This window comes from Symsagittifera roscoffensis, chromosome 2 (genome assembly GCF_963678635.1).
Source record: "Symsagittifera roscoffensis chromosome 2, txSymRosc1.1, whole genome shotgun sequence".
NCBI lineage: Eukaryota > Metazoa > Xenacoelomorpha > Acoela > Convolutidae > Symsagittifera > Symsagittifera roscoffensis.
In genome coordinates, this window is record NC_087063.1 from 3,840,870 (window position 1) to 3,865,079 (window position 24,210).

Sequence of the window (24,210 nt, forward strand, 5' to 3'; positions counted from 1 at the left end):
ATACGTGTACCCCATTATGTGAGAGAAATCATAACGTTAAATAGCATAGGAATATGTCTATTAAAATGAGTAAAATACTACTTAGAATAAAACAAAAATGAGCAAGAACCTGTTGTTCTCCGTTTCCTTAATCCTGCTATCAGCTTAGTGTGTTATTACGAACCTTGTTTTTTTCTAAATTAACTCGCAAATAAAACTGTTCCCTTATTTGGAAATTTCACTGTAGCATTGGAAATTGCATAGCATCTGTTCTCTGCTTAATTTGTGGCTCGTGTTTGGAACCTATTAAGATTCCGTGTCTGAGTGTAAAGTGTGCGAGTCTCTGAATCGCTAGGTAACAGGTTCGAATCTCAGAGGTTGCTGATTTTTTTTCTACTAATTCGAGGCTTATTTCTAATTTTAATTATTGCACTTTATAGATCTGCTTTTTTTCGTGTTCTCACAAATTTTTATTAAGAGTCAATGAACATAGTGAAGTCTCTTATAGAGGTCTTGATTGTTTTCATGAAAAAGTCTTATAATGTGTTCAGCACAAAAACGCTCAATTTTGATAGTTTCGAAAGTGGATTTTAATTTTCAGAATTTCCTGCGGAATAAAGAGTTCACCTTTTGAACCAGTGTGTAACAAATTGGGTTAATTTTATCAACAAGTTCCAATCATAAGTTGATCTTGTAATTCAAAGAGCTTAAGGGCCATTTTTTTTCTTTGAAATTCAAAAGGCCTGTCTGTTTCCTTCCGTTCAGTGTCTCTTTCTAACTTTCTGTTGGCTATGATCTTCTTTTTCGAGGGAAGTACTTTTGAGTGGTTGGATGTTATCAGACAATTTCAGTTGTTCAACTCCTGATATTGTTAAGAGTCGTTTTATGTTCAAGAGTTTTTTTAATGTTTAAGAGACGCTTAATGTTCAATTGCAACTTCTCTAAAAACCAACCATTTCAGATAAAAATTTTTCATTTGAGATATTTTCGCATTTATATATCACATCTAAAAACAAACCAATTAATTTAATTGATCATCTGAATGTGGGTTATTGGTATTTCTTGTAGTTGTGTTGAAAGGAAAGTACATTTCAGAACTTTTTTGTTAAACATGGAACGCAGAACTGACTTTGGTGGCCGAAGAAACGACGTGTACTCTCGAGAACCGGCTCGAGTCGGCGGCAGCTTGTACGGAGACAGAGACCGAGAGAGGGGCGAGCGAAGGGGAGTGGGTGGGGGTAGAAGAGACGACCCGGATGAACAACGGAGGAAAATGTTCTGTGGAGGACTAAGCGTGGAGACATCGAAAGAAACAGTCGAGACTTATTTCTCCAGATTTGGACCTCTACAAGAAGTCATCATGGTCCCTGAGTAAGTTTGACATTACTTGTTTAGTTTGTTGTTTTGTTACGAGTTTGATATCTGTTCCTTGGATTGGTTTGGATCATTCAAAAGTTCATTGTAACTTTTCCAACTGTCTGTTGGCTATTTTTGTTCAAATTTTCTTCAGCTTGTTACTTTACTTCCAAGTGATCCTGCCATTTAAGTGTTAATGAAAAGTGAGCTTTTCATTATTTAGTTCGACTGATTTTTGTAGCATTTTAGCTATAAAAACTTTTGCAATAATTCAATAAAATCAAGGGGCTTTTTTCTTTCCCCTCCTGTGAAACTTTAAGTATTTTTTCTTTTTTGATTGAGAAAAATTGACATGCGGCCTGATCAGGCCATTCAAAATATAATTGATATTTATACTTAACCTTCTGAAACCCTCCGCAGAGCATTGAATTGATGCTTATGTGAGGTGGGGGAGGGAAGGAAAAGAACCAATCAATGATATATCAAGTATCAAAGAGTAATCACATGCTGTATTTTTTTTATTACTCATTGTTAATGGTAAATTTGCATACAACGAGAATTTAAATATGAAGCACCAGAAACAGTGAGGGGACAGTTAACGAACCCAATTTGGTTACCAACACTACCCGGTATTGGAATTCTAAATTTAAATGAAGTCAGCTCTCCAAAGTGGGAATTTGTGTGTTCTAGTAGTCGAACTGGGAGACCTCGTGGCTTCTGCTTCATCATCTTCCAAGACCAGTCCTCTCTTGACCTGGTGCTAGCTGAGAGGTCTCACAACATAGAGGGCCGTAATGTAGAGTGCACGCGTGCAGTAGGCAGAGAAGTTAGTTGAGATTGCTTCTTTTTTGTCATCTTTTTCAACTTTTTGCAAAAGAGTTAAGTTGGTTCCAGGTTTTGACGAATTGGAGTCTTTAATAACTCTTGCGCTCGAATTAGAGCAAATAGCGAATCATAGGTAGTCAAAAGATAGATTCAATCTATACTTTGGCTGTTAATTTCTGGTGCAATTCCATTTAGAGTCTCATTTTTTGAGCAAATAGAATCAAATAGATCTGAGATGAAAATTATCATGAAAAATATTAGACACTTTTTTTCCTCTGGGCTCTTGGCAAAGAATAGCTTTTGTTCTTGTTCGAGCGAGAAATTAAATTCATGATTCTTTAAAATTAATTAAAAAACGTGAAATCTCGGTCTCTTTTCGACTTTAAGTCAGTATGTTTGTGTAAAGATACCCACAAGATACCGGCAAGTTATTGTTCCTGGGAATTGTATTTGCCAGTATATTTACAATTCAATTAACGTCAGATACAGTATCTTTCTAGAGGCTTACTCGAAGATGGGATAGAAAATGCAAAAATTGGAAAAATTACAAGTTTTTATCATAAATTTAAGAATGGATACCTGCTAGGTAACAACGAGCTGGCAACTTTAGTTTTCAGTTTTTAATTTTTGTGTAATTTCAGTACCTTGGTTAAATGCTACAGGACAATCAACTATAGGTTGCGATTTATGTGAAAAAATATGACCCTCCAGAACCTTTTAGTTTAGGAGATATGGCCCTTTTTATGATTTTTTGAATTTTTTCTCAATAATTATTTTCCCGAAAACTTAGAAAATTTTCTTCATTTTTTTTGTTTTTGTTTTTTGAAGCGACGTGTTCCCATGCCGGAGCATCAGCTGAACTGCTATAGGTAGCGCTATGAAGAAAAATATGTTTTCAATTTAGGTAAAAATCAAAATCACGTATTTTTTTGTTTTTTGTTAATTTCTTCATAAAAAAAAAAAAACTTATTTTCTTTCTTTTGTTTGATGTTAAATTCAGTATGTGTGCTATATAAGGGCAAAATTTATGTGGACCAATGGTCTCGTTAGTTGTCCATTCCGATGATAAATGCATTGATGAAATTACTTTTGTTTTGCTAATGACTATATTTATCAATCGGAAAAATAAATTCTTTCTTTCTTTCTTTTTTGTGTCCACGACATATAACCGACCTAACGGAACCCGATTTATCTCAGGGCCGAGCCGAGGCAGGAACAGTTCATTCTAGTTTCGTGGTTCTAAACAAGTCTTGAACGTGTTGCATGCATTTTATGTTTTTGTATTTTTTTTACTTCGGTTTCCTCTTCCTTGTACGACGTAAAAAAAAATTGTTTATAAAAGGGTTTTTTTAATTAATGCGGAATTATTGTCAATATTGGTGACTTTGCGAATTTCAGCGGTCAAAAAACTATAGGATCTGTTAATTAAATTGTTCAGAGACGGTTTTTACACGTGGAAATCAGTGCTAAACTGAAATTCGACGTCGAAATGAGCAGTTTTATGTTAAGTTGCTTCGTTCAGGTTCGTTGACTGAAAAAGATATTGCCAACAATTTGGCCTTAACTGTATTTAGTACTACAGCATTAGGAAGTTTCTATTCAACGTGATCATTATTTCAGGAAGTTCGCAATAACCCCGGATCGATCAGAAAGACAAAGCGGGTATACCTTGCCAGAACAAAAGACCTAACAGAAGAGGAGATAGCAGATTACTTTGAAACGTACATTGGCAAGGAGCTAGGGAATGTCGAGGCTGTTGAGCTGATGAAAAACAAAGACACGGGAGTTCACAGAGGGTTTGGTTTCATTAACTTCTCATCCTTTGAGGCAGCGGACAAAGTGTGCGGTTAGTCATAAAAGAAAGGGCTCTTTTTCCATACCCCCCATCTTAGATAAACATCAAATTTATTGCGTAGCGAGATGCTTTTCAAGGTAAAAAATGAAAACCAAATAATGTTTGTCATGGCCTTATTAATCCTCATGCCAATTTTTGTAGAATTGGACAATGCAGGGGCGGACGCCCCCGCCCCCCCCCCCCCCCCCCCAGGGATTCGACCCCCTGCCGACCCAAAGGGTCCCCCAACCCTAAAATTTTTCTAAAGGCGCCTTGGGCGCCAATATATACTAATTTTGAGGGGGGAGCGCGCGCCGAAAAAACGCGATTTTTTGGTCAAAATTTTCCAAAAAGTGCCTAAAAATGCCTTTTTTTGGATTGTTTTTCAAAATTTTGCCTGCGGCGCAGAAGTTTTGGACCAAAACAGGGACTAAACCGAACAAAAAAGTCGACCCCCCCCCCCCCCCTCGAGAAAATCCTAGATCCGCCCCTGGGACACAAAAAATTATTTGTGAAAGTTCGCTGGTGAAGTGAAAAGGAAAAAGAGCCGACGAGCGTCTCTCAAAATATTTGCCATGCTTTACTCCATTGATACGGCATATAATAATTTTGAGAACTATATGAGTATAGTGCATGTATTAATTTATGAACTATAATGCATTAGATAGTCATTTCATTTTCCATCAATTGAACATGATACTAAGTTAGTTTAACACTAACGAGCTTAAATGTGTTATTTTAATAACATTGCTCTGTCAGATGATTTGTTTTCAATAATTCAAATTTTACACTTTTAAAAAAAAACGTAGGCTTTTGAAATAAATTATAAATACTGTTCGAAGTATAACAAAGAGCGATCTAACTAATTAAATTGAATCTGCAGCTTATTGTAATATATCACCATGCTAGGTTTTAGCAGCTGATCTCCTAAAATTTACTGTTTGATTCAGTAGCATTTGTGCATAACTTCGACAAATCGAAGCTTCGTTGCTTTTGCACAGAAGTCAAATGTTGTCGTAAAACAACAGCATGATTACGGTCGCACATGAAATTGATCTTGAGCATCACCCTTCATGCAAACACGTTTTTAGAATGGCGTATTTGAAATAAATTTGGCTTATAAAATAAATTAGAAATACTGTTTAAGAGTAATGGACGTAGTGAAGACTTTTATTTAGGTCTTGCTGATTTTTTTTGTTTTTTTTTTTCAGGAAAAAGTCTCTAATTGCAGATGGGCATTCATACATATTGATACCTTTATGAATGCACCTAGGTATATGTGCACTTTCTGAGTTCATTTGAATTTCATAGCAGTTCATAGTAAATAGCAATCTCCAAATACGAATGTGGAACTGGCTCGAAAAAAGCGTGAACAATTTTTGTTTCGGAAGTGGAATCTAATTTTTAGATTTCCAGTGGAATAAAAACTTTACCTGATGATCCAGTGTTCTAAATTTGGGTTAATGTTATCAAAAAAGTGCCAATCATAAATTGTTCAAGAAACTCAAAGAGCTTAAAAGTCATCTATTTTTTCTTCGAAATTCGGAAGTTGAGATTTTTTCAACAAAATCAGTGTTTTTTTTTGTTTACTTGCATTCATTACCCTTTTCCAGTCTTTCATTGGCTGTGTTCGAAGTGTAACAAAGAGCGACCTAGCTATTCAAATTGTATCTGCCGCCTACTGTAATATGTCACCACGCCAGGCTATGGCTGAAATTTTTTTGAGTTTGTAGTGTTTTAGCTTTTATATTTGTTTGTTTTTAGCTAAGATTAAGCATAGTTATGAAGTTTCGGACATTTTTTGAAATGGCCTTAAGTAAGTTTTCTGAAAAATGAATTAAATCGCCATTGGGAAAAAATAGATTTCAGTTTTCGCTGTTCGACTATTTAAAGTTTCTGCCATCAGTTATCTGATTTTCATTGACAGTGCGTATTTTTGATAGTTTTGTTTGATTCAGTAGCATTTGTCCATAACTTCGACAAATCGAAGCTTCGTTGCTTTTGCACAGAAGTCAAATTTTGTCGTAAATCAACAGCATGATTACGGTCGCACAAGAAATTGATCTTGAGCATCACCCTTCATGCAAACACATTTTTAAAACTGCGTCTTTGAAATATATTTGGCTTTTAAAATAATTTAGAAATACTGTTTAAGAGTAATGAACGTAGTGAAGACTCTTATATAGGTCTTGCTGATTTTTTTAAGCCAATCAAAGTCGAGATAAGAAAACAAACATCCGATTTTTTCTCTATTCTGATTGCCTTACAAGGTGTCTACTTTGTGGCATGTAAACTTTTTGCAACGTAGCCTTTGTTTTTCTTACTTGCAGTTTGTGGCGACGAATCGAAGCTTCGTACATTTGCTCGGAAGTCATATTTTGTCGTAAAGCAACAGCATGATTACGGTCGCACAAGAAATTGATCTTGAGCATCACCCTTCATGCTAACACATTTTTAGAAATGCGCCTTTTGGAAAAGTTTGAGGTTTGAGTAAAGCTTTTTGTCTATGGTTTTTTTTAAAGTTAATAATTACTAATTTGGACTAGTTAGTTACTTATGATAGACTAAGTTTGTGGCCATCCAGAATACTGCAGCTTAAGCAGACAAATTTGACAATACTCAAATCTGATTGGCTGAAAAATGACATCAAGCGTGATTTTGAAATATTTATTCAAAATTGATGGAATTTTTTCAAGCCAAAATTGTTCAAGTTAACTTGATATTTGAGATAACATTTTGAAATAAGAAATTACTGAGAATTATCTGGGAATTGATATGGTGGTTTTTGTTTGGCAAAGGTGGCCTTAGATATAGAAAATGAAAATTTTGTCTGCTTACGAGTCTGTCTACTTACTTCTAGGGAAGCCAACGGACTAATTAAAAAATAACTCATGAGATAAGCATGGGCGTTGCAACCGACTTTTTTGCCCGTAAACAATCCTGCTCACAAAATTTCGCACTTGAAAATACTACACGTGTTTTACCTCCTGTATCCTGTTTAATAGATTAGTAGACGCCATATACATAACATCAGAATTTGCATGGCGCAGAAAGGTGGAGTTCTGTCAGTATTTTCCATTTTTTTGCAGTTCAAAAATAAATGACACAGGGATAAAGGATACTTGGAGCATTTATCGCTTCTTTTTGGCTGCATAGTGATATTTTTGACAGCAAATAGAAGCTTCCTTGCTTTTTTGGAAGTCAACAGTTTGTCGTAAATCAACAGCATGATTACGGTCGCACAAGAAAATGATCTTGAGCATTACCCTTCATGCTAACACTCATGGGTTCACGAAATAGCTTTTTTGATATAAAGAGCTTGTTTTGTCAACTTTCTCAAAGGAGACGACCTCGTACCAGAATGACCTTTTACTGAAAAAGTTATATTATGGTCCTTTTACTACACTCCATAAACAACTTTGATTGACAGATGTAATGACGCCGTTTAGTTTGGTTAAAAACAGTCATTTCACAGTTTCTCAGCGAAATTTTATTTGATTGAACCGCTCCTTTTCGAATCTTCAGAAATTTTGACTTATCTTAATTGTTTTGTGGTGCTAGTTAATTAAGACGACAGGACATTAAGACGACAAAACATTTAGACTACAAATAAGCGTTAAAACATGTAAATTGAACTGTTCGAATTCCAGTGAAATCTATTTCCCAGAAATACAATGTGGAGAGAAAAGCCTATTGAAAGTAAAGGCTGATTTTTGTTTATAAAAGATATTCTTAGAGTTGATTTTTAGTGCGTTCATTTTTCCGTTCTAGGCCAAAAAGACCACAAAATTGGGAGGCAAGATGTAGTTGCAATAAAGGCAGAACCCAAAGCAGACAGACCTCCCGAGAGGTATCCATCCGGAGGGAGCAGGGGCGACTACGGGGGAGGACCAGACAGAATGCCCATGCTACCTGCACCTGCTGGAGCCAGGTTTGTGAATCTGGGCTTGGAAAACTTAAGCGAAATGCATATTAATTATTCTGATCTCCTCAGTCAAAGCTGGCATTACGTCGTCAAGGGTTGCGTAGCAAAAAGTGGACAGTTATAAAGAAAACAAAGTCGTGAGCCAATTAGAATCGAGATAAGAAGACAAACGCGCGAAGTCTTTTCTTTTTTCTATTCTGATTGGCTCACGACTTTGTCTGCTTTATGACTGTCTTCTTTTTGACCGCACCCCGTTGTTGTTGTTGTTGCTAGTAGCTGCTCGCTAGCATTGATTCGTCTGTAGCATCAACTCGCTTTTGTCGATTGTTTTCAGAACTCTACAATCGTGATTTGTTGCGTCGTCTCGTCTGTCAAACAGTGACTGTGGCGATCACAGGGTTCGCTAAGAGCGGAAATTACCCCTATTCCAGTCCTGAGTAAACTCCCGTATTAGTAAAGCGGTTTTGTTACGGAGAGCCGAGCGAAACTCCCGTACCCGGTTCTGGCGGGCAGTTTTTAATTAGTGCGGAGAACCGAGAAAAACTCCTAATGTGAACTGGGTTTTGTTTCTGGGGAACGTACAAAACCCCTCATGTCTAGATTTATAATTGAAGAACCGCCCTTTGTCGTCAAGGTCGGGTACTTAGAAGTGGTTTGGATTTGATGGACATTGTCTAGGGATTCTGTCGCAAATCTTACATGACGTTAAATGTAATTAAAATTTAGTGTAAAGGTTGGCTTTATACACCCTTTGGTGTTTACTAGGGTCAAATTCCTTGGGGAGAGGGCGTCCGCCCTCTATACATCTGCCTCTTGTCGCAGGCATGACGTTTTTAGACTCCTTTTTAAAAGTTTTGGCCAAATAATTGCGTTTTGGCGCACGCTCTTCCCTCAAAATTAGTAGATTTTGACGCCTTTAGAAAACTTTTAGGGTCGGTCAGCTAAACATTGATGTCGTATCGTACAATTGTACCAAAGGGGTATCGAATCCTTGTAGGGGGACTCCTAACTGCGCTTCTAGAGCTATTTCAAATAACAAATTACTCAACTCCAAATAATAAGTTACTTCGAATTTACTGGACTTAAGCGTCTCTTTCTTTAGCTTCTCTTTCTAGGAACAGAATGCATCATTTTATGAGTGTCGATGATCGGGCTGAAGACTTACACAGGTCGTGATGGTTTTCTGATCACGCGCAAATTTGATTTTTGGCGGATTGGTTTTTTTTGATTTTGGCTTTTTTACAACCCCCACCCACCCACTTTTCAAGTTTTCTATTTTTGTAGTTACTTTACGTGTGATTATGGCTAAACGCGTGATGTTACATTGTAAAGTTTGAAAAACAAATATGATCACCATTGTTCGTTTGTTCACCATGCCAAGTTTCGTTGCATTATGGCAACATTAGAAATGTTTTTCAAAACTGGAATTGAAGGGTTGAGGGGAAGTGGAAAAGAGCCATAATTTTCAGACACAACGATAATGATGAGCAGATGAGTTTATTTTAGAATGATAGCGCCGGCCCTGCAGGCGTCTCTGGCAGGTAGGCCGACCGCAGTCACCCCCAGTGGTCAAAGTGCGGCTGATCTGAGACGGCTGGAGGAGGAGATCATGATAAGAGAGGAACAGCTGAAAATCAAGGAGATGAAGTTGCAGTTGCAGAGTGCACGACTAGCAGGTAATTTTGTTGCAGAAAGAGACCCCTCCAATTACATTTAATTTCAGCGGTGTCAAATCTGTTATATTTGTGCTTTGACTGAATCGCCAATTACTGGCATATTTTTTGCCAAAACTTTTCAAAGCTGAGACTGCAGAAAATCTTATGCCTAAAAATTATGTCTTCAGGATGGAAACGGATCAGAATTGTTTGTTAATGATGAGCGAGAAGCGAGTTGGATTAATGAGAAGCTTGGCGCTTAATACAAAACTGTTTAATGAAGAGCAAACTAAAGATAATAGTGCGGAAGTTCTGTTGTTAGGTTTATATCCATGCTAGCTGGAGGCGGAGCAAAAAGCAGAATGGTCCAAGAGCAGAATGGGTCCAAGAGCAGAAAAACAGGAAAATATTAACTTTTATTTATTAATACGGGCTAATTGATAAAAACAATTATTATAATTGTCAATAATACCAAGAAAATGAACAAAATATGCATGATTTGAATAATTTTATCAAGTTTTTTAAACTGAATTAAAAAAAAATCGATTAAGTTATTCAAATTATGCATAAACTATTGCTTCTTTGGTAAATTGACAATTCTTATACTTAATTGACCCATAAGCTAATAAAATTTGATATTTTCCTGTTTTTCTGCTCTTGGACCCATTCTGCTCTTAAACCATTCTGCTTATTGACTGGCCACCATGCTAGCCATTTTAAGAATCGTTTTAGTAGTTTGCAGAGTCCGGTCAAAAGGTAGTCAGGTTATAAAGTAGACGAGTCGTAAGCCAATCACAATCCACTTTCATAAGGTACACGAGTCTTAAACCAATCACTATCGATATAAGAAAACAAACATGCTATTTTTTTCTCTATTCTGATTGGCTTACAATGTGTCTACTTTATGGCATGTCCACTTTTTGCAACGTAACCTTTGTTTGCTTACTTGCAGTTTGTGATGACGAATCGAAGCTTTCGTGCATTTGCTCGGAGGTCATATTTTGTCGTAAATCAACAGCATGATTACGGTCGCATAAGAAAATGGTCTTGAGCATTACCCTTCATGCTAACACTCGTCATGATTATGCTTCAATGAACGAAGTGAAGACACTTATTTAAGTCGCATGGTTTTACTGGAATTAGTTCACGTTCAAATTTGATCTTACGAAAATTTAAATGGCAAGTTTGAAGAATCAAATTAATTTGTTGTGTCCGTTTTCAAATTGCGTCTTCTCAAAAATCGCTGCTTTTCAATTTGATAACACATTTCGCCCCTCACAAAATTCGCCCAACATTCATTATGGGATTTGGTGTGTCATTAGTCATTACCAGACGTATCTATTTGACGTATTACTCAAATTGATACATCTGAGGATAAAAATTTTGTGTCCAATGTAATAATTTGAGCTCAGCCGTGTTCTTTTGTGCAGAAGCTACGGGAGGCGGTGGTGGCATGCCTCGCGGAGGAGGAATGGGCCAGGTTGTTCTGGAGCGACCGATGATGGGCGGAGCGGGTAACTATAGTGACCGCATGATGGGACCCCAGAACGTGCAAATGGGAGGGGCCTATGCTGACCCCCAGGGTTCAGGACAGCAGGTGGAGTATGTAGACCGAAGAGTGACGATTGCGATGGGGGGACCCAGTGGTGCGGGGGGACCTATCAGAACGAGAGACAGATATGTGGGCATGATGCAACCTGCCACCGTTGATGAAGGTATTCGAAATTTGAAATCGAATCATGTAACAAGTGATGAATGTCATTTTTAGCATAGGGTTTTGAGCTGTACAAATAAAAAAACGCATCGGGTTTCGAGAAGTTAAAATTCTTTCGATTTTTTGCGTTCGATTTTTTTCGAATTTCGATTTAGGAACGCGTATTTAAAATGACTTGCGTGTTTCTCTATGGGTTTCTATGTGCTTCTGCGGATCCCAGGCTAAAAACAAGGTGATTTTTTTGTTTTCAGACCAAGCCTACGTTTCTCGTGGATCCAGTGGCTATGCCAGTGGGGGGTCGATGGGAGGAGCAGGAATGATGCAGTCTGATCTGGCGTTCTACGGGGGAACCGCTTCTGGCGGAGGAGGAGTTGGATACTATTAAAAGACGCACAAAGCTACCCGATCATCCCCTGCTCCGTTTGATTTGAAATTGAAAAACGAAATGTAAGTCGGCGATTGAAATTTCATCCTGGTCTTTTTCGTTTTGCTACGTAGAGGTCGATTGAGTTTTAATTGCTTTTGTAAGGTAATTTGTCAAGTCGTTGATTAACAGGTGATATTTCAGTTTCGATGAATAATTCTTTCATGTAGTTGAGTAAAAAAAATGAAAAAACAGTCGGGAGTTTTTATTTGGAATGAAAAACAAACGAGTGAAAAATTGCAACAAAAAAGGCTGCTTGGTAGAAAAAAACACTGACACTTAAAGTTTTTTCAGAAAGTTGAGGTTACGTGAGTTTGCAACTCGTAGCTACTAAACACCAATATAAGCAGAATCATCAGTTATTTTGCTCAGGGGCGGATGTAGGGGGGTCTCCCCCTTGTACTATTTTAAGATATCCATTTTTGATCATGGACCCTTAAAATTTTCTAGAGGCGCCAGTATATACAAATTTTGATAGTGGAGCACGCGCCGAAAAATTCCGATTTTTTTGGTCAAAATTTTGGCCTGTTTTCTTAAAATTTTGCTTGCGGCGAACAAAATTTTACCAAAACAGGGTCTTTTTAGTGCTTTGGAGCTCGGGCAATCAATTTGGTCGACCTAAAAATGGTCGACAAAATTATCGAACGAAAATTTTTTGTCCCCCAACCCCCCCCCCCCCCCCCCCCCTCCCTCGAGAAAATCCTAGATCCGCCCCTGAGTTTGCTTTTTATTCTGATTTGAACTATTATGCAGTATATGACTATATTGTTGAATTGAGATATATAGTAGATCAGATTAGATTGAGGACAAGAAAAGTTTGCTTCTTTCAGGTTTCGAGATTGTTGGAAATAGAAACACATCAGATCACCTCAGCAACTCTGTTAGACCCTAGAATCTCAATAGAAGGAAGGACAATATTAGACTCTCAAACTTAAACTCCAGCATTCGTTCCTGGTAATAAATAAGTAGAACAGAAAACTTAATATTTGTGAGAGTATAATGAGAAAGAAGAATAAGCGCCAGTGAAACTATTTGAGCCCCAGAAATCAGGTCTTCGGTGTCACCTATTTATCGATATCTTGGATATTTTGTATGCGAAGACGATAATATTCCTTATTTTAAATGGTTCTTAAGAAGCTTACTATCCCTCAATATTCGATGTCTTTATTTTAGTCATTCTTCTGTTGCATGTGTATAATGTCTGTGTAAAAGCAAATCTGAACTTGGCTTATTTTCCTTTTCGATTTTTAAAAATTGTTTGTGATAATTTAACCGGGACAAACTAAGAGTGGCCATTTTTAGGACCTTTTTGGCGAGGTTACGAAAAAGGTTTCTTTTTTTATACTAAATTTTCATTATAATGAATCTGGGCAAAAAGTAGCAATAATAGGACCTCACAAAATGTAGTGAGTTTTTTCAAATAATTATAAAAACGAGCGTAGTAACTTCGTAACGTAGAGATCAGTCTTTTTGGTCCGCCTTAAGTCGCAAACTTCAGCTCATCGTTCTTACGGTAAGTAAACGTCATATTTAGCCATATCCGTCATACTGGAATATTTTTGCTGGCTGATATTTAAGAAAAAGTTAGGCGCGAAATTAGTGGAAATCAAGAAGCCGTGATTTAGTGGTTAGAGCTAGTCACTCTTGGGCGGTAGTGCGAGCTAGAATCACTTAATCTCTGAGGTTTTTTTATCTTTCGAATTTGAGTTTCTGTCAAGGCTTATTTCTGTTTTTTTTCAGTGTCAAATGTTACTGATCGAATTGATTTGTATTAATGAACGAAGTGAAGGCATTTATTTTACTAACATTGTTTTTTTCTTCGGCAAAGTCTTAAAAGTTGATGAATCTGACGTTTGATTTCTTTTAATGTTGAATTCATATCAATTCCCTAAAGAACAGGCTTATTATGCTCTCTCATAATGAAAATGCAAATAGCGTGACAAAAAAAAACATAAATGACTAGATTCAAAAATGGACTTTAATTTTCTGCATTTCCAACGGAATAAAAAAAGATTCCTATTAACCCAATTTTCTTGAAATTCAGGAGCTTTAATTTTTTTTCAGGAGCTTTAATATTTTGGATATGTTGTCTTTATCCAAAATTGAGAGGTTGAAAGATTTAAAGCAATTCAAATAACTTTTTCGGTTTCTTTTTTAGAGTTGATGAATGTAGTTCAGACTCTTATGTAGGTCGTGGTGATTTTTTTTCAGGAAAGTCTAAAAATTTGTTCAGGCTCAAATTAAGTTTTTAGCGATTTGACTTTTGATTTCTTTTCAAGTTCACTTCTATTCATTTGCTAAAAGGAAGGCAAACTCAACTATCGAACAGCAAAAGTATAAAGGGCGCGAAAAACGTGATCGATTTCTAGTTTCGAAAATGGAATTTGTCAGATATCCCAGCGAAATAGAATTTTTGTCTATTAAACCAGTTTTCTTAAATTGGTTTAATTTTATCAAAAAAGTGTCAATCAAAAGTGTTCTAGGAGCTCAAAGAGCCTTAAGACCATCTATTTTCTTCTTTGAATAGATTAAAATTCGAAAGTTGTAATTTTTTCAAATAACAAATCAGTATTTGTATCTGTTTACTTGTGTTTATTGACTGTTTTCCAACTGTCTGTTGGCTATGTTCGCGAGTTAAATGAAACTTTCAGCTGACTATGCTTCGTTATTTGTCGTTTGTAGAGCTGCTTTTGCAGGTTTTTTTCTCGTCATGAAAAACTGCTGCATGGGCTCTGTGTAAAAACTTGACTCAATTACTCTGTGACGTTGTCTAGTAGAACCAGGGTTATAATCTGCTAAAATTGCATGTGGCTTAGTTAGTGATTGTACCAAATTCCCCAAAGATCAACGCGCGCCAGTGCTAAATCCTTACTTATAGTTTAAATGTCCCAACATAAGCGTCGGGAAAAAAATTGCAAAATTATTTGTAAAACATTGTAAAATCTTACCCCCATACGCAATGTTTGAGTTATTTGGACCAGTTAGCTTGCCTCCTTTTAACTTTGCAGGAGTTTTGAGGTTGATTAATTCGTCGCCTGCGCTACGCGTTAATGGAAATGTAGCTCACATTATTAACCACCTTGTTAGTTTTCTAACACCCATAATTTCAGAGGGCAACCACTGGAAATATGTTGTTTTGATTTTTGAATCAAGTCATCAATATCTTTCAGAGTCTAAAAAAACTCCCGTCGAAACTGGTTGATCAAAAAGTCGAAATATGCCTGGAAAAAACCTCCCTAGCTCAAATGTTTTGTCGGTGGCCAAAACATTCTTTATTCAGAGGTATTGAATTTTTCTTAGCTATTATAAACAGCTTGTATATCAGGGCAAAGCCATGAATGTTCTGACTGTCTTTTAATTGATCTCCATTAGTTTTTGTTTTTAGTACAAAACGCTTTGATAACATGCATGTTTTTGGACTGGCAATATCAAATATTGTGTTGAAGTTTTAGTCGTATGAGGAAACAATAGAAAGAATCAAGCTCGCTTGATTTTAGTTCGGATAATTTCCTGTGCAGGATAATATTTCGCGGTACGCTTTCAGCATCCTAGATAAAGTTCTCAAAGAGATTTTTAAACGAGATGTAAACGTAGTTTTGAAGTGACTTTAAGATAGAGCGTAGTACAACTTCTTGGGAACGCATAGGCTCCAGGTTCGATGCCCAGTCTATAACTTTCTTTCAGAAATTATCTAGATTAAAAAACCACCCCAATCATAAATATTACTCACTTTTTTTCGAAAATCGGAACCATGAGCCATGTAAGCTAATTTTTCCGCTGTGATTCGAATTGCTGTCAATATTTTTGCTATTTCAATTATCGGAATAATCGAAAAGTACGGATTAATTGTCGTTATTTTTGCAATTAATTGTTTATTAGTTGCATGCTGCTTGGTTTTGCTGAGTAGCGTGCATGCATCCATCAATGCATAAACTTTTAGGTGAAGATGCCTGCAAATAATTTCGGATCTTCTCGATTTTGGCGGTTTTTAATTGGCAGCCTTACAAGTTTAGTACCAGGGATATCAATCAGAGCAGTGATTTTGGTTTATTAAAATTACGTATTCAGTTATATAGAACACGTATATAGAGCAGTGATATTAAAATCACGTATTCAGTTAGTAGAACGACAGGAATCATAATTTCGCGATAGCAAAGTATCATAGCAAAGGAATCGCGATAGCAAAGGAATCATAATTGCGCGAGGAATACCTTTCGAGGTGTTTGGACATGAGGCTGAGCTAGTGAGCTTAGAAGTAGCGAAGCAGCGTCGAGCTGGTTTAGTGTGTCTATATTTGGTGAGCTCTTGAGACAATCACGTGATCAGATCAGATGAATCAGCTATAGCCAGCAATACTGGAAGGTAAGCCGTCTCTTGGTAACAAATAATAAATCGAAGTGTCATGTCTAAACAATCAGAACTAAGTTCAGAGAAGAAAAAAAATAGCTTGACGAGTCTTTTGTGACGGTTATAGCGAAAAAACAGATGGCGCGAAAGAGTTTCCAAAGAAAATATAGGAGCTAGATTAAAAAAAAACTTTTCAGTGAAATGAAGTTCCTTGTGTATCTGCAGGTGATAAAAGGTCTACTAATCATGTGTCAAATTTGCAGGGCTTTTAGTTTGTCATGTAGTTTTAATTAATTTAGCTATTGTGATTTTATAGGTTGAAAAAAGTGACAGTTCATCCAAAGACGTGGTGGACAAAGCTGGAATTAGACTGAATCTGCTCATTCGGTAAAGGTTTGTCAATTTATGTTTTTGGCTCATTAGCATTATGGCACCTTACATTAAATTAGGCGTACAATCTCCCCCCCCCCCCCCACCCTAATTGACCAATTGTAGCATTTCCTCCTAGCCACGTATTAAATTTGAAAATTAATTCTGTATAATGTTTGCATTTGAATGCTGTTAATAACCTAAACTAACGTACTTTTAATCAATTTTCTCTAAATAAACTTAGTTTGCGATAAATCTAAGGTATACTCAAAGTTATTACCTGAAAAATCGATATTTTCTACCCCGTAAATCAATTGGGGGGGGGGGGGGGTGTTGTACGGTTGATCCAATTAGGACACAAAAAAAAACGATAAACCAGTGTGGCGATTTTTTAACTGACATGGCTGAGGTAAAATTTGGGACAATTGAAGTTGTTAGAAGATAGGATATTACGAGGTCAAACTGTGCATTTTGTGAATTGTAAGCGGATTCCGCAACAAGGACGCTCCCTTTGTTCTTCTTTTGTTCTTTCATTTCCTTTGATTGTTTCGACATAATTTTAATATGTTTAAAGACTTGTCTCTGGAATCCAGGAACATACAGACGCAAAATTTTGCGCCTATTCAGTGCACAGTTTGGCCTCGTAATGGATTGAAAATGGTATAAAGTTGTGGGCTTTTGAGTTTTTCGAATGCATCATTTGGGCAGTTGAACCTATGAACTTCAGCATCATATCTGAGGCTAAAGTCTATTTCGAAATTACAACCAAGTATATGCTGATTGCATTTAATTGATCTGAAATATGATCTGGCTTCGATTTTTTTAATGTTTCAGGAAGTCGTTAGTCATGTGAAAGAGAAATTTTGGACAAGACAGGAATGGGATTTATCAGCTCATTGTGATTAATGAGACTGCAAGGATCAGAAGTCAAATTGACCGAACTTGAAAAAAAAACAGATTACTACAATCAAAACATAACAAAGTAATAAATAGAAATAGACATTTTTAAAAAGAAGTCTTCAACCAGAAATCAAAAAGCATAATAAAGCGTAATTGTTGTTTACACAAGCATAGCTTGTGTTATAGTATGAACTTTCCAACCTAAGTCGCAAATATTGTTGCGACAAAATGTTTTCATTTTGAAAGTGTTCATTTTGATCCAGCTATTAAGTACAGTCAACGCTAAGGTATAATCACAGACTATTATATTTCAAATAGCACTTTAGCTTTAAGGTATCATAGGTCTGTGGCGTAGAGGTAAGTAAGGAGACCAGCAACAAAATAAGAGGGTTCGAACCTTGGCAGGGACGGATGTTTTTAATGAACTTTTTCGTATACTAGGTGGTTGGCGTTATCCGCCACCCTTCCAAACGAGCGCGCGTGAGTTCCAACAATCCATAGCGAGCAGCCGCGAGCGTTTACCGTTATGCATTTGACGGATAAAAAATGCGATCTCGCAAACGTACCGCTATTTTTTCCTCGGGTTTTTTCCATTGTGACTTGCTCGGGAAGTAGAGCAGATGATATTTTTCCGATGCTTTTTCCATTCACTTCCCTAGAAAACCCACTTTTTTCTGGGAAAAATGGAATTAATTGAGTTAAAACATGAAAATTTTAATTTCGATTAAATCAACGGTCTGATGGTCTGGAGGATGTGCACAGCACTGCCAGGCGTGGGGTGCCTGGTTCGAGCCCTGCGGAGACGAAAAAACTTCATCGATTTTTTTCATGTGATATATAAAGAAAAACTAAAAATGTCATATCTTTTGAAATAAAAACTTTACAGACATGCGGTCTTCACTGTGATTGCTTGATTTACAAGCTGAAGGCTGTGAGTTCGAAAATTGGGTGGTAGATAACGCTTAGAGAAAAAAAAATGTTTTTCCTATTTTTTCCCATTTGTGCTTTTTTTGCCTCTGTTTCGAAACAGGTCAAGGTTGTCTTGTATTTTACACCAAACGGTCAGTGGATAGGCAGCAACCATGATGAAGTGGGAAAAAATTTGATGAATAAACCACAGGTTGCAAATGGAGCCTCCGATTGAGGTATAAAACTGATTTTTTAATTTTTTTGCTTTGATCGATTTGAAGTTTTTTAAAATCTCGTTTAAAAACAATTAAACTACTTTTAGGTGCTAGCAATTGGAAATGGCAACTGCCAGAGAAGAGAAAAGTATCAGGAAAGTCGTTCTACTCAAAAAAAAAATTTTTTTTTGTCATTATTTTTTGAACAATTTTACTTCTTCAAAAAATTCTTCCAAATGTAATAGCTCATTTACGCCCGCAGTTTCCGTAGCCCCGCAGGGTTGCTGCGGAAACTGCTACATACAGCCACATGTACAGCATCCTTCTATCACATCGTTTGTTGAACAATTTTTTGGCTTATGCCTAACCAACAGGCAACTTTGCGCAGTTAGTTAGAGCGGTAGTCTTATGACCGATAGGTCTGGTGTTCGAACCCCGCTGTGAGCCGATCAGAAAAAAACTTTTTTTTCAACATTAATTAGATCAAAGTCATTGATTGGTGCAAACAGCAAATAGCCAAGAACCCTGACTTCGCCTCGCGCCCTGACCCTGCTAGTTAAAATGCGTCCGCTCTATAAATTGAGGCATGTTAGCTTGTAATTTTTTTCTTTTTTTTCAAGTTGACTGGTACTTGGCTTGCGTCACTTAGCAGTTATGTAGACTGATAATTGGCGTGCGTCACTTAAGAAATTTCTTAGACTCAAAGTTTTACTCATTAAGTTTTTCCCAGTAGCGTTATCGGTCATATTTTTGCTTGTGTATGCGAAGTGCATCTTCGCCTCTGTGTTTCAGTTATAGCCTTGTCGATGAAATCAATCAGCGCAATCAGGTTGGGTAAAAACGTTGGATGAAGTGAATTTTAACGAGGGTAACGGTTGCTGTGCAAGTAGCAAAAAATGCTCGACCATTTACGAAATTGTTCCGAGCACTACCCAAAAAAATATGCTTGCAATCAGCCAAATTTGAGTCGATGAACTTAGTTAAGACTCATATAGGTCGTGATGATTTTTTTCTGTACAGAAAGTCTTAAAATTTATTCTTGCTCAAATTTACTTTTCGCGGCTTGACTTCCAGTTTCTTTGCCCTTGCGATACTCAAAAGTATTGCAATCGGGTACTAGACTTTTTTCCCCTAAATAACTTTGTTCACAGGAATCATCTGGACTCCTGGTGGTACCTTGGTTCACAATGATTTCAAATTTCTTAGTGTCTTCTGCACACTTAGCCTGGAGGTAACGAATACGCCTGGGACGGCAATGATCGTGGTTTCGAATATGACAGACTTGTTTTTTTTTTCAAATGGTTAATAATTCTCTGCCTACTATTTGTCTGCTTATGTTCGTTCGGCTTAGTTGCAACATCTAAAAATCGTTTTTTTTTCTGCAAACAATTTTCACTGTAGTTGTTATACGTATTTTACGATTTTAACAGTCCGGCCAAATCGAAATTTGTTTTTTACATTGGTTGTAATTTTACTAACTCGATATGAAAATTATTTTTAAATTTTTGACTTTTTTCTCGGCTTAATAAGTTTCGGTTTAATTTATATTGACCTAGTGGGCTCCTATTGGGTAGCTTGAGGATCGAAAAAAGTTTTGCGTGCATGCGTGTGTTCTGAGGTGAAATGGACATAACACGTTTTTTTACTTAGAAATTTTTTGATTTTCCTTTGACTGTGAAAGGTTTCTTCCAAGATATTTTCGGCGTTGTTACCGTTTGTTTATTATAAATTTAAATTCAATCAACAAGCCGGCGCATCTGGAGCAGATGTAACCCAATTGAGTGAGATCGCAAACGGTTGCGGTTCGAATCCGGGCATGAAATGTTTTTTTTACAGAATAGAGTTTTGTGCTTTTTTGGGCTATCGTCCGTCAGTTGATTTTCGTCCCGTGCCCGACTTTTTCCCGTAGCCCGACATTTTTTTGAATTTTTAGCTTTCTTCCAAGTTGCTTTAAAGAACATATTTATGACGACAAAGCACGGCTGTTCGATTCCAGTCGATACCTTTTTTTTCTGCAAGTAGAAAAATTGCGGCTAAACTAGGTTATTGTCGTTCTGCTTAATTTTGTCGGGTTAGTTCCGCACAAATGTTTTTTTGAAACTTTCATTTTTTTATACCATTTCGGAAGGTTTTTGTAAAGTTTCCAATGATGCAAGCAGTTTTTTCTGGATTTTTTTCTTTTGTTGCAAACTTTTATTGACAAACACGATGTTGTGAAGTTTTTTCATTTTTTTCTTTATATTTTAGTTATAGTTATTCAATTTTACCGAAATTGGTGCGAAGCTCAGCTTCGTCACTGTGTTTAAATTAGTTTCAATTTTTGAGCGTGGTTTGATGAAAAGATCTGAATAAAAGAACTAGATTTTGGGCATGTTCGAAATTCATAGTAAAATAGGCATATCGCAAAATTGTTTTATGCGTAAAAATAAACAGAAAACTCAAAAAAACTGTGATATTGATTTTTTTGCAGAATTTGTTTTGAAATTTTGAAGTCCTTTATTCGCAAGATGGCGCTTAAATCTTAAAAACTTATTTTAATTAGATTTTTAGGGCTTGATTGAAAAATTATAGCCAATTTACTACTAATCTGCGACTATCGTTATACGATAAACCTGCTCAATTGCGTTTCTTGCTCAAAATAGGACGAAAAATCAAAAATTTCGAACCGTTTTTCTGAACACTGGAAAAATTTATTGGACATTTTTAAATTCGTTCGAATTACAACTTAAAGAGCTTCAAAATGAAATATTACTCAGCCCAATTCGATGATTATTTGTGTTACCTGTTTTGTGCGGAAAAGAAAAAAAAGACAAAAACTAAAACATACCCCAATACAAAAATTTTCTCCAGTTTCAATGATCCGAACAGTAACTTAGCACGTATGTCTTCAAGAATTCTGAAGAAAGTCATTACACCTGTTTATTTGTTGACCTGCAATATTTTTACGGCTTAACTTCTGTTCTCCTTTGAAGCTTGCGTTTGAAATTATTTTCTTGCAAGACTAGAAAATATAGAATCTCCATTATCAAAAATTAAAATGGCAAAATCAGATTTTAGATGAAATGAAAGCAAACTACTAGTACGCTCTCATAGCGAAAATGCAATAAGTTTATTTTACGAGCAGGTCTTTGGCCTGAAAGCATCAATTAATACAATCTCATTTATAGATTCTTTCGAACGTGAGCTTTTTCTCAGAACCTTATTAACCACTTCTTTTTGCTGTTTTTTGTTTTTTAATGCCTCTCAACTGCGGGTAAAACTCACTTAACAACAAAGTCGCATTTAAGCACGATAGTTTCAGATCTCTGCATTTCTGGGGCTGTCCCGTGCTTCGGTTTCTTCAACTTAGCTCGACACCTGAAGTTCATAATCATCATGTGGAACTCGGTATCATTTTGGAACTTGTTGTACAGATTCTGAACCATGTTATCGACACCTGTTTCTTTGAACGTTAACGTCGAATATCTCGAGCGACTGCCACTACGACTAAACCGACTGAAAAAGGGACCACGGCGTGACGATTGTTTGTTGGCAGTCGGCGAACCAAGTCGATCTCCAACCGCATATGGCTAAGAGTTTTGAAAGGAGTTTAATTGTCAGATGAAAATTTGCAACAAATTGATTTTCTGAGCCCATTTGATCTTACAACTTGAAAACGAGGAATCAGATTTCAAGCTGTACTCACTTACATGAATATATTGCATTAAAAAACTTTTCCACGTGTGTGGGAGGAGTGGAAAAAAGACTAAGTTTTACGAAGAAAAAGTCATAAAAGACACTTGAAAACTTCTAGTTTGATAAGCTTGTAAGATTTTTGACATGAGGAAACTCTACTGAAACTAGTATATTGTCAAAAAAATTCTAGTTATGCTGCTATTTCGATTTTCATGTTTATGTGGGGTAATTTAAGTTGAAAGTTTTTATTTTTAGTAAGAATCCTGCAAAAAGCTTAAGTTACGGAAAAAATTGAGACCAATACGGAGAAAATTGAAACCAAGAAATAAACAAACTCATTCAAAACGGTAAAACATAATTCAAATATTGTTTGATACGGAAACTCCAAAAAAAGTACACAATTTTTATTGATCAAGCGATTTCCAAATTATTGTTTTTCGGTCGATTTGACTGATAAGCGTTTTGCTTATGAGAAACCACTTTAATGAGTTCTGTTGTTTCCAATGCAAATGCAGGCTTGTTTTATGCTTTATGTTTTATATCACGTAACAGCCTTCAAAGTGAATGTCTGCGAAATGAAAGTTGGACTCAGTTTTCGGAAAAGGTTGTATTTTTCCAAAACATTTTGAAATTGACAATAAGCGCTTCTGTTTGCTACTATCGAGGTTAAACCTTGTTCAATTCAATATGATTTTTCTCATTTTTTCAACAAAACGGAATTTTGTTTTGTAACTTAGGTTGACTAATCAAAATGTTTCGTAGTCTAACAAAATTTTGAAGATTAATCTTTTGTCTTTGTTTTATTCGTACGAATTTTTTTCCGTTTTTTTAAGTGATCTCAAAAACGAATTCAAATAACCGCGCCCAAGATTTTAAATCGCTCCATGGGATCTCGCCAAAAAAATTAGGGACTAAAACAGAAGCTGATTCTGATTTTAAAAACTCTGGTTTTTCTTAAGAGCTACTTGAATAATTCATGACACGAGGCAAACTGTGTAGTGCTAAAAAACCAAAACAAACATCTTAAAAATTGATAAATGTTTTACTAATTTTATGAAAAAGCAGGGCAGTTTGAAAACATGCGGGAAATAATATAATTAACAGGAAAAAATTTATACATGCATAAAAAATCCATGCATAATCTTTCGCAATTTCAGATGAAAAATCTTACAAAATTCAAGCATTGAAGCATACTAGGTTTAGAGAAAATAACTATAACAACAACTCCTTGCAAATAGCATCCGAATTGCTTGTATCGTATCCTGAAATGTCTAAACGGCTACTGCGCAGGTAACACAGAGAGTTCCGACCAGTCTTAAAAAATTACAACAAAATTATTTTTTCGAATTGTGTCATTTTTTCGGCTTGGTGTGATAAAATAACCTGAGCAAAAAGTAGAGCTTAGGCATTTTCGTCAGTCATGTAAAATATGCAATCTGGAAAACAATTTTTGAAGACAAGTAATCTGAAAAACCAAAAAAAATGAAATTTTATATTTTAAAACTTTATATACTTTTTCAAAGTTTGTTCCCAAGTTTTTGAAGTCTTTAATTCCTAAGATGAAGTTAAAAACCCCAAAAACAAAGTTCATTAGAATAAAACTAAATTCCCAGGGCTTAAATTATGCAAAAATAAGCTAATATAAGCCTGCTCACTTGCTCAAAACTAAGCGGAAAATCAAAAATTTTAAACCTGTTTTCTCGACACGGGAAAAATTTTTGGAAATTTTTTGATGTCTTCGAATCACGATTGAAAAAGCTTCAAAATGATATATCACTCAACACAGTCCAATAATTTTTTGTGCTAGCTGCAGTCGCGAGGGAAACAAAAAAAGACTGCTGGCTTGCTTTATTTGCTTTAATTAACACAAAAAAAAAATCAAAAACTTCAAACCGATTTTTCTCGACACTAGGAAAAAATTTTGAAAAGTATTTAGTGTGGTTTGAATTGCGGTTGAAAGGGCTTTTAAATAATATATCACTCAACCCTGTCCGATGATTAGTTGTGGTAGCTGATTTGGCGTTGAAAACAAAAAAAAAATGAAACACAACCGAAGACAAAGTTCCTCCCCATTTTTATTGGT

At 36.1% G+C, this 24,210-nt stretch overlaps 2 protein-coding genes across 3 annotated transcripts in view; one reads left to right on the forward strand and one right to left on the reverse strand.

The window, feature by feature from the left end:
* The window catches only part of LOC134838866 (ATP synthase subunit alpha, mitochondrial-like), a 494,565-nt gene that overhangs the window by 375,441 nt on the left and 94,914 nt on the right, over positions 1 to 24,210 (reverse strand). The window lies entirely within an intron of this gene.
* On the forward strand, positions 1,079 to 17,423 carry LOC134839035 (uncharacterized). 2 transcript variants are annotated; one of them, XM_063854431.1, is made up of 9 exons: positions 1,079 to 1,350; positions 2,026 to 2,161; positions 3,781 to 4,006; positions 7,766 to 7,925; positions 9,426 to 9,595; positions 11,005 to 11,289; positions 11,540 to 11,735; positions 16,376 to 16,452; positions 17,263 to 17,423. In XM_063854431.1, exons 1-7 carry the CDS (start codon positions 1,091 to 1,093, stop codon positions 11,671 to 11,673), a joined length of 1,371 nt encoding a protein of 456 aa, XP_063710501.1. In that variant the 5' UTR covers positions 1,079 to 1,090; the 3' UTR covers positions 11,674 to 11,735; positions 16,376 to 16,452; positions 17,263 to 17,423. The 2 variants fall into 2 exon arrangements, with proteins under 2 accessions (XP_063710501.1, XP_063710500.1); XM_063854430.1 differs by lacking the exons at positions 16,376 to 16,452; positions 17,263 to 17,423 and adding an exon at positions 12,543 to 12,953.

What these genes read in the sequence shown, in the direction of transcription:
- LOC134839035 (XM_063854431.1), top strand. Translation starts at nt 1,091, where the DNA reads ATGGAACGCAGAACTGACTTTGGTGGCCGAAGAAACGACGTGTACTCT. An exon ending in GGCAGCGGACAAAGTGTGCG is followed by an intron (nt 4,007 to 7,765) that starts GTTAGTCATAAA and finishes TTTCCGTTCTAG; the next exon opens with GCCAAAAAGACCACAAAATT. An exon ending in GCAGAGTGCACGACTAGCAG is followed by an intron (nt 9,596 to 11,004) that starts GTAATTTTGTTG and finishes TCTTTTGTGCAG; the next exon opens with AAGCTACGGGAGGCGGTGGT.